The following is a 10,368-nucleotide window of genomic DNA, read 5'->3' as shown; positions in this document are numbered from 1 at the left end:
TTCATATTTCTTCATATCCCCCGTCTTCATATTCTTTCATATTCCTTACGTGTTCTTTTGTTCAACTTGACACAGAGCAGAAGGGATGAGTGAAAGTTTGTGTAATTGGCCAGGTTTTACGCAGCGCTCTTGCGCACAGAGAGAGGAGTGGTTCACGTGTTCCTCGGAGCGCATCAGGTGTCCATCCCTCACTATATATATCAAAGTCTGTGGACTGAGGAGACAGAAGCAGGACAGGAGCACCGAGGGGACAACAGCAGCACAGCAGTCAGAAACTGTAAGTCCTCGGACTCTGACGCACAGCGCGCGCAGCTAAAACTCATCTTTTGCGCAACGTGTTGCCATGTCTTGTTTTCTCTCCTCAGATGGCCAGAATGCTGAGATCGTGGCTGATGTTGGCGGCTCTCGTCCTCTGCCTCCTGGTGTGTTGGAGCGGCTTCGCGGACGCCTACCCCCCCAAACCGGAGAGCCCCGGAACCAACGCCTCACCGGAGGAGTGGGCCAAGTACCACGCTGCTGTCAGGCATTATGTCAACCTCATCACCAGACAGAGGTCAGGCTCGTTTTAAACCCTTCTGGTTGAGATTATTATTATTAATATTATTATTTATGGACTGTCTGTAAAGTTTAATTCTCCACTCCCAGAGGAGTGACTTTAAACCACTCCATCTTTTTTTCAGTGAGTCATTGAGCACTTTGAGGTCATGCTTTCTTCTTATCAGAGTGAGATCACTGCTGTGCCTCCTCTTTTAGCTTGTCTTTAGCTGAAAAGGCTGAATAATAACTTTACTCTCAGACAAACCTCTTCTCTGTGTAATTAAACCCACGCTGGATGCACCTCTGCAAAGGTTTAGTCCTCAGCACAGAATCAAAGTCAGAGCAGACTGTAACTGTACGTGTGATTGTGATTGGGTTGCAGAGATTGCAGAAAGAAGCACAAAGGCTCGACGGGGTGTTTGCAGTTTACCTTTTGTCACTGCTTGATGATTCCTGGGAGAAAAAAATGATTCCTCATGGCTGAAATTCATAGCAGGGTTGATGGGGTCACAGCTGAGAGAGCACTTTGAAAAGCACAGAAAACCTTTCCTCTAATGTTAATGTAATGTTAGATTGCTGCCATTACATACAGGTGTTTGCTTTTCTTCTTGCAGGTACGGGAAGAGGTCGTCCCCTGAGCAGGCGGTGGCCTGGCTCTTGTTCGGGGCCGATTCTAGTCAAGACACAGAGCCACGGTGAGAAAACGACATTGTGGGATTCTCCCTAAATCCAGTGATCATTTCACAAAAAGGACAAGTGTCAACCTGAATACAGTTTGAGCGTGTCATCCAAGACAGCCTGATGCTGCTGCAGGCTTACTGGGCTACATTTATTATTAAAGCCCTATGAGTCCAGCGTAATGAAAAAAGGATGCGTGGGATTTCAAAATCTACTTTGTCTTTACAATAAACAAATACATTTAAGGGCTGTCAGTGCAATATAGCGTTAAAATACTGTAATATTGACACCAAAGTAGCTAATCTGACAAAAGTTTTATGTATCTCATATTGGTCTGAATTAAAACTACATAAATATTGATTTTTTCTTTCTCTCTTGCAGCTCTGACAGTGTTGATCCCTGGTAAATGAGCCCTATATTAACCTCCCCCCCCCTCTTCATCACCACCAATCAAAACCTTCTCAAGACAACCTGCACTGGACACTGGACACAGTCTAAACACTTAATTATTTAATGTGCATGCAAATCTGTCTTTTCCTTACGTCTGTGCGCCTCAGTTTGTGACTATATGTATTTGTTCTTTCAATGAAATTGTACATAATTTGTATCAAGAAAAGAGTCTTTGAAATAAAGATCTGAGTGGAAATAAAGATTTGATGGATTTTTTTTGGGTAACTGTTATTCACCAAAGCTGCCACTAGATGTCGCCATTACACCACCGAGCGCACATGCGCAAGTTCGGCTCGCTTCTTCTTCTGTGCTGCTTCATATTTGACGACATTAACTCCACGCAGGGCTTGGAGACTAAAAGACGCTCCACAGAGCCGTGCTGGACACCCCTTGAGGACACAGGACCAGTTGCAGTTGAACAATGGCGCTGCTTGTAACCCTACGGGAGCCGTTTTAGGCGAAGGCAGCAGTTTGTGTGAAGCTGCCGCCCTTCAGCCGCTGGAAGGTGTTTTGCTGCATCTTGTGAAGCGAGAAGCATCCGGATAAAAGGTGACCTGAGCGGGCAGGTGAGCGCTTTGTTGTGCTTACCAAAGGCTAAACGTCGTGTTCGGTTTGCATGCAGCTTTTTATTGAGCTTTAAATGTAAGCAAACGTGTATTCCACCTTTACATGAAACACTCATTGCGGTTCTTAACTCATTTGTTGCTCCGTGTCTCCATTAAAGCGTCACTGACTGTCAAACCTCACGGTCATACCTCGAGGTTACGGACGTCCAGCACGCGACACAACAGGCTCGTGCCTCTTATTTCTCCTAAACCAGAATGTGCCGTTTTTATCTTGTTGACTGAGAAGTGCCTTACAGGGGTGGCTGGGAAACACAGCGGGGGATTAAACATTGAAATTAACGTCGCCTGCGTTTTATTTTCTTTTTGACAAAGACTGGATAGACGTCACGCACCTGTTCGATGCCATTGCGCATGCGCACAGGCATCCTGAGGTGGTGGGTGGCTTGAGCGCGCGCTTGAGGGCACGAGCTACTGGTGTGTTGAACGTGAAGAGTAATTATATATATATATATATATATATATATATATATATATATATATATATGTATGTCCTGTCTCTTAATTTCCTTTATATAGGTTAATTTTTGTTAAACACAATTGCCTCATTTGCAAGAGAAACCTGTCAAGTAAAAATATCAAATCAATACAACCAGTAAAGTACATTAGTCTAAAATATACATTTCAATACAAGCGCATAAAAAAATACACAAAAGCTACTGACATAAAAGTATAACTATCAAATATGTTTTGTCTATACGTTTTATTTTAATAATCTCTCTTGTTTCTTATTATAGCACCTTTATTGTTAGATGATAACATATCAAACTCTTTGAACGGTGACAGTAGTATGATTGAATAATAAAGTTTTTTTTTTTTGTTCACGTTGTTGAATTTTTTTCCCTCAGTAGAACTATCATTGGGCAGCACGGTGGCACAACTGGTAGAGCTGCTGCCTCTCAGCGAGCAGGTCCCTGGTTCAAACCCCGGTCCAGGGACCTTTCTGGGTGGAGTTTGCATGTTCTCTCCGTGCATGCGTGGGTTTTCTCCTGGTACTCCGGTTTCCTCCCACAGATCAAAAACATGCATGTTAGGCTGATTGGTGACTCTAAATTGTCCCTAGGTGTGAGTGAGAGAGTGAATGGTTGTTTGTCTCGTTTGTTTCTATGTGTCCCTGTGATGGACTTGCGACCCGTCCAGGGTGTACCCCGCCCCTCGCACAGTGATTGCTGGACATGGGCACCAGCGACCCCCGTGACCCAAAATGGAATAAGCGGGTAAAGATAATGGATGGATGGATGGATGAATTATCATTACCAAGTGCCTGTTTGTTTTGTGTGTGTGTGTTTTCTCATTTAGCAAGGGTGTTGCCTATTTCTATTAAAGGTGTCAATATTTAAACATTAAAGCACTCCTCTTACTGTGCTAAGTATTTGTCCTATTTCTTGTAGGTACATATTTAAAAGAAAACATGCAAATTATATATACACCAAGTTTGCCTGCAGGAATAAAGTGTTTTGACTTTTGGAAACAGCACGTTGCACAATGCAGATGACACTAGCTAAAAACATAATAAATAAATGAATACATAATGCAAGGGGGGACTCAAGGGAACTTAATGGGATTTTGGTAAAGGGAGGCCGGTGGATCAGTGAGGCTACAAGGAGCAGAGGTCACAAAGGTGCAGGACTTCAAGTACTTGGGGTCCACTGTCCAGGAAAATGTGGAGTGTGGTAAAGAGGTGAAGAAGAGAGTCCAGGCAGGATGGAGTGGATGGAGAAAAGTTTCAGGAGTGATTTGTGACAAAAGGGTGTCAGCAATGGTCAAAGGAAAAGTTTACAAGACAGTGGTAAGACCAGCTATGTTGTACAGTCTGGAGACAGAGACATGGACAAAAAGACAGGAGAAAGAACTGGAAGTAGAAATGAAGATGTTGAGGTTCTTCTTAGGAGTGACAAGGATGGATATGATTAGGAATGAGATCATCAGAGGTACAGCACAGGTTGAACAACTGGGAGATAAAGTTAGAGAGGCCAGACTGAGATGGTTTGCACCAGTGGTGTAGTCTACATTTTTGTAGTGGGTACACTGTGCTTAGACACCAAAGTACACCGGTTAGTACAATGTAATTGTCAATTCATTTTGATTTTTAAGCATTTTGGACATTTCCAAAATTTCTCTGATGCTTATATTTCAGTAAATGTACAACAAACTGCACAACAGTTGGTTTTGTATTTAAAACATGTTATAGAATTTATAAAACAGTATCAAAGCAAAACATGCTCAAGTATTAAGTAGTAAGTACAGAAGTATTGTACAATTATTCACTGGATAAGCGAATAAACAAGCGCTGCATACAGATTGTTACAAAAGCGTTCAACTTCCATTTACTGTATCAATAACGTGTCTAATGATATGTCATGTGTCATTCGGCACTTTTAAGTGGATATACTGAAATTCTCAAGCTTTTATAATGGGTATACTCCGTATGTCCACGTATTACATAGACTACACCACTGGTCTGGACATGTCCAGAAGAGACAGTGGGTATACTGGTAGAAGGATGTTAAAAATGCAGCTGCCAGGAAAAATACATAGAGGAGATATATGGATGCAGTTAGAGAGGACATGGAGATAGTTGGAGTGAGGACAGAGTGAGATGGAGGAGGATGTCTTGCTGAGGTGACCCCTGAAGAGGGAAAAGCCAAAAGAAGAAGAAATATAAAAAATGCACACATTGGACCATCAGTCTTTTGACGCTTACGTTTCTAGAATTTTGAAGATTGGACTTATAGTTTCTACACGAATGAGATTTGGCTCTAAGTTTGTTCAAATCCCCTACTGTTGCATCACATGTGTGGGAAAGGTGAAGCACCCACACCTGCCTACACCCTTACTTTAATGAGCATCACCCCCAGCCAACCTCACTCAGTGTGATGACCCCTGAAGAATGGAGCAGCCAACAAAAAGAAGAAACTATTCACACAGTGACTGCTTGTTTAAGGCTTACTTTTAGTCTGCGTTTCTGTCTACCTCTCATTAACTTAGCAGTCAGGAAGTGACAGAAACAAGGGTATGGTTACCATGGTGACCATCATGAGCCTCTGGCGCTAACATTTCTTTTGGTTTTGGTTCTCTGGATATTAGAGTTCATGCGTCTAAATGTGGTCATTTTGTGTTCACTTGGATTTTTACAGTCTGTTAGAAGTTGGAGCAGCAGCACAAATGCTGCGAAGATCTTTTAGTCACATCGTTTTAATATTTATTATTAGAAGTGGACTGTTTGTTTGTGACTCCTGATGACAACAACCAATTGACATGTTTTAGCCTTAAAGTTGTTTGTCCTGTGCACTTTTAAAAATGGACATATTTCAGGATAAAAACCTAAACTATGCATAATTAAGTCTTGAGGCTAAGCAGACAAGCTGTTTATGACTACACATAATGTTTTTGCTTTTTCACCTTTATCTGTCGGATTAATCTGCTGCACAAGTTTCCAAATATGATCCACTAATGCGCCTTAAGTCTTAAGAATGTTTTCACCACTAGTGGGTCAAAAGTCGTCAAATCAATCTAATTTCAACCAGTTTAAACGTGGTTCTGTTGGGTTTCTAGATCAAAACACCAGCACATGACATTATTATGTTTTTTAATCAAATGTTTGTATTTCTCATTTTTAGAAATGTTTACATTTAAAATTGAAGTCTAAGACAGATGTCCCTCCCCCAAACCTAATCAAGTATTTATTTTGTTTTAGGGTAATATTTATCCAGAACATTTTAATCTTTGCCAGAATAGGGATGCATGATATTGGATATTTGGCAGATATCTGATATGCCGATATGTTAAAACTTATTTGCCCGATAACCGATACCAATATTTTTTTTCCTAGACCTACTTACAGATACTACATAGCTTTATAGCTTTTGCTGCTGTCAAATTAAAATACTACACTATTCTGCATGGTCGTTGTCAATTTGGCCTGCTAACAAATATAGATGCCAAAAATAAGGGGGCTGAAAATAATGTAAAACTTCAACTTGGATTATGTTTAATGTCAAATTTATTCATGACATTTACTCTCTCAATGACAACATTTTCACAAATCTAAACTCAACTGCGCACATGATGTCAAATATATATATACAGTGAGGAAAATAAGTATTCGAACACCCTGCAACTGTCCAAGTTCTCCCAATTAGAAATCATGGAGGGGTCTGAACTTTTCATCTTAGGTGAAAGTCCACTGTGAGAGACATAATCTAAAAAATATATCTTTTTTTTTCTTCCGGAAATCACAATGCAAGATTTTTTAAAATAATTTATTAGTGTGTTACTGCTGCAAATAAGTATTTGGACCCCTGTGAATATCAATGTTGATATTTGGTACAGTAGGCTTTGTTTGCAGTTACAGAGGTCCAATGTTTCCTGTAGTTTCACCAGGTTCACTGCAGCAGAGATTTTGACCCATTCCTCCACAGATCTTCTCTAGATCAGCAGGTTTCTGGGCTGTCGCAGAGAAACACGGAGTTTGAACTCACTCCAAAGATTTTCTATAGGGTTTAGGTCTGGAGACTGGTTAGGCCACTCCAGAACCTTGATATGCTTCTTACGGAGCCACTCCTTGGTTCTCCTGGATGTGTGCTTCAGATCATTGTCATGTTGGAAGACCCAGCCTCGATCCATCTTCAATGCTCTAACTGAGGGAAGGAGGTTGTTCCCCAAAATCTCTCACTACATGACCCCGGTCATCCTCTCCTTAATACAGTGCAGTCGTCCTGTCCCATGTGCAGAAAAACACCCCCAAAGCATGATGCTTCCACCCCCGTGCTTCACAGTAGGGATGGTGTATTTGGGATGGTACTCATCATTCTTCGTCCTCCAAACATGGTGAGTGGAATTAAGACCAAAAAGTTTTATTTTGGTCTCATCTGACCACAGAACTTTCTCCCATGACTCCTCTGGATCATCCAAATGGTCATGGTCAAACTTAAGACGGGCCTGGACATGTTCTGATTTAAGCAGAGGAACCTTCTGTGCTTTGCATGATTTTAAACTATGACGTCTTAGTGTATTACCCACAGTAACCATGGAAACAGTGGTGCCAGCTCTCTTCAGGTCATTGAGCAGCTCCTCCCGTGTAGTTCTGGACTGATTCCTCATCTTTCTTAGGATCATTGATACGCCACGAGGTGAGATCTTGCATGGAGCCCCAGTCCGAGGGAGATGGACAGTCATGTTTTGCTTCTACCATTTTCTAATAATTGCTCCAACAGTTGATCTTTTTTCACCAAGCTGCTTGGCAATTGTCCCGTAGCTCTTTCCAGCCTTGTGGAGGTCTACAGTTTTGTCTCTGGTGTCTTTAAACAGCTCTTTGGTCTTAGCCATGTTAGTAGTTGGAGTCTTACTGATTGTGTGGGGTGGACAGGTGTCTTTATGCAGCTAACGACCTCAAACAGGTGCTTCTAGTTTAGAATAATCAGTGGAGTGGAGGTGGACTTTTTAGAGGCGGACTAACAGGTCTTTGAGGGACAGAACTGTTGCTGATTGGCAGGTGTTCAAATACTTATTTACAACAGTAACACACAAATACATTATTAAAAAGTCATACATTGTGATTTCCAGATTTTTTTATTTCTTGAAAAGTTGCTATATATATATACGTATGTGTGTGTGTGTGTGTGTGTGTATTAGGGGTTGCATGCAGTGGGTGTGTCATGTGTCATGTGCCATGTGATCAGCTGGGCCGCTGGCTACAAAACTGATTCTTCCAAGCAGACGGAGGGCGAGGAGCAGACAAAGACTTCCCAAACATGTAGAAATTCATCAACAGTGTGGAAGTATTTCACTAAAGATGATGTTGTTTTTAGTTTCATTTTATTTAATTAACGGTGGAATCCACCACCGCCCGCCCTCTGTTTTTATTTTCATTTTATGTAAGCCACTAAATAAAATTAAAATAAAAACGGGTGCGCTCCTCCTTCAAATCCACCACCGCGCACACCACTGTGTGTGCATTAGTTGCTGTACACACGGCCAGTGTGCACCATGCACCACCGCTGGTGGATAGTTTTAAATTAAATGAAAACGGGTGTGCACCACTGGAGAATCCACCGCGCATCACCACCACTGCCGCAGTGGTTTATTATATTTAGTGGATTAAATAAAATGAAACTAATTTATGTAGATTAATAATAGTGTTGGTTTTCCTGTGACTTATTTGCAGTATGATAAATGGTAGGAGCATAAATATAAGCTACTTATGTTTTGTTGTTTTATTTTTTGTAAATAATAAATTACATTTTTTCTTTTTTAGCGTCTTGAGTTCCTATGACATCATCAACTAGTCAAGGTCGACTCGACTATTGTCATGTTAATGTCGACTTTTAAAAATATCTAATCGTTCAACCCCTTATATATGTATGTATATATATATATATATATATATATATATATGTATGTATATATATATATATATATATATATTATATAAACAGCGCCTATTGGTGAGTTATTTTGATGGAATGGCCGATGTCCGATATTTAACTTTATCGCTAATATTGGTTGATACCGATAACATGCAGATAATATTGTGCATCCCTAAGAATTATGTTTATAAACGCTTGCAAACATTTATTCACATATATTAGAGAAAGAACAATGTAATTTTTTCAGTCCAGCAGAGCTCTTGTTAATTAGTTTCCTGAAAAGCGCCCCAGCTCTCATCACTTTTAACCACACGAAGGTCCCAGCATTAAATGTTGATGTTAAATCACAGTCAGAGAAGTTTCATTTCAAAGAGCTTTTCACTGGGATTAAAGAAACCTCTGCCTTCTTATCAGTTATTCCTTTGGAAGTAGGAGAGTTTGCATGAATTTCAGGGTCTTTTGACAGCTGAGGGGGCGGACGCTAAGGGTGTGGAAGGAAACATTTCTGTCAGGGTTCTTCTTTTAACACTTAAGAGCACAGTTTCAACTGGGACTTTGTAGACTTTGATAAAAGATGTCCTTCAGTCGTAATCTTGTAGATTTGAATGTATTTCCACCGTGACATTTTATTGGATTATTAGAAAAAACTTTAATGTCAAAGTGACAGATAAGTCTCAACCTTGAATAAATTCAGATTAATTCAAATCCTTTGAAACTGGTCACATTGGTGTTTGTACCAGCCTGATTTAAATATACTCAGGAAGTCATTGAATGCAACACTCACTTAGTAAATAACCTCCCTTGGTTCCTGACGTGACGTACTCACTTTAACTGCTTTCAGGTGCTGAGTGATTTATTACTGTATTCAGCAGAAATTCTGGTGTACTGTAGCTAATTTAGAGGAAGGTTTCAGTAAAAGGATCCATCTGGGTTCAATTTCACTGACAGAATTATCTGTTGACGTCTCAGCTGCTTCTCCCCCCAGGATCTGTGGTGTCATTGAAAAATAAAAAGACCTGCATCTGATCAGGGGCCGTGGAAATAGGTTTACACCTGACCTGATGCCACACTTAAAAAGGTCAGCACAGTTTTGAGTGACTCTGAAGAGATTCACATCCCTGATATTTTATATCTGCCTCCTTAGGAACAGAGGAAAATGATGTTTAAATAAAATCCAGATGATGTTTATTTTGCTTTGTGTGTCTGTTAGCAAAATACTTTATGAACTACTGAATGGATTTTAATCAAACCCTCAGAAAGTAATCATTGGAGGTACATTCACAACTGATTAATCTTTGCAGCCAACTCAATCAAAGATGGCCACCACAACCAACTTGCCATACAATACACAAAAATACAGGTATATTAAACCACAGTCTTGCGTGGTGGTAGCTGAGAGTAATCCCTAACATGTATTTTGAGAGCTACATACATTATGCATAATATCTTTGATCAAAACTTTGGCATTACTTTTTGCTTTTTGAGTCAAGCTTGATCATCTGTTACAAATTATTTATAAACCTCTGGACAGAGTTTAATGGAACTTATTGAAAATTATCATTGGATGTAGATTACACAGATATACAGAAAGTATACGATACGGTTACACAGATATACAGAAAGTATACAATACGGTTACACAGATATACTGAAAGTATATGATACGGTTACACAGATATACAGAAAGTATACAATACGGTTACACAGATATA

General features: G+C 40.2%; 1 protein-coding gene across 1 annotated transcript; it reads left to right on the top strand.

Annotated features, from left to right (window-relative positions):
* The first annotated feature begins 224 nt into the window (after positions 1–224).
* On the top strand, positions 225–1,761 carry pyyb (peptide YYb). The gene is made up of 4 exons (XM_037690787.1): positions 225–277; positions 366–553; positions 1,152–1,232; positions 1,597–1,761. The coding sequence occupies exons 2-4, from the start codon at positions 366–368 to the stop codon at positions 1,619–1,621; spliced, it is 294 nt and encodes a 97-aa protein (XP_037546715.1). The 5' UTR covers positions 225–277; the 3' UTR covers positions 1,622–1,761.
* Positions 1,762–10,368: the final 8,607 nt, after the last annotated feature.

The sequence above is a fragment of the Nematolebias whitei genome, chromosome 17 (assembly GCF_014905685.2).
Source record: "Nematolebias whitei isolate Nwh7 chromosome 17, NemWhi1, whole genome shotgun sequence".
NCBI lineage: Eukaryota > Metazoa > Chordata > Actinopteri > Cyprinodontiformes > Rivulidae > Nematolebias > Nematolebias whitei.
Note: the sequence above shows the minus strand (reverse complement) of the source record. Positions and strands in the feature narration are given on the sequence as shown.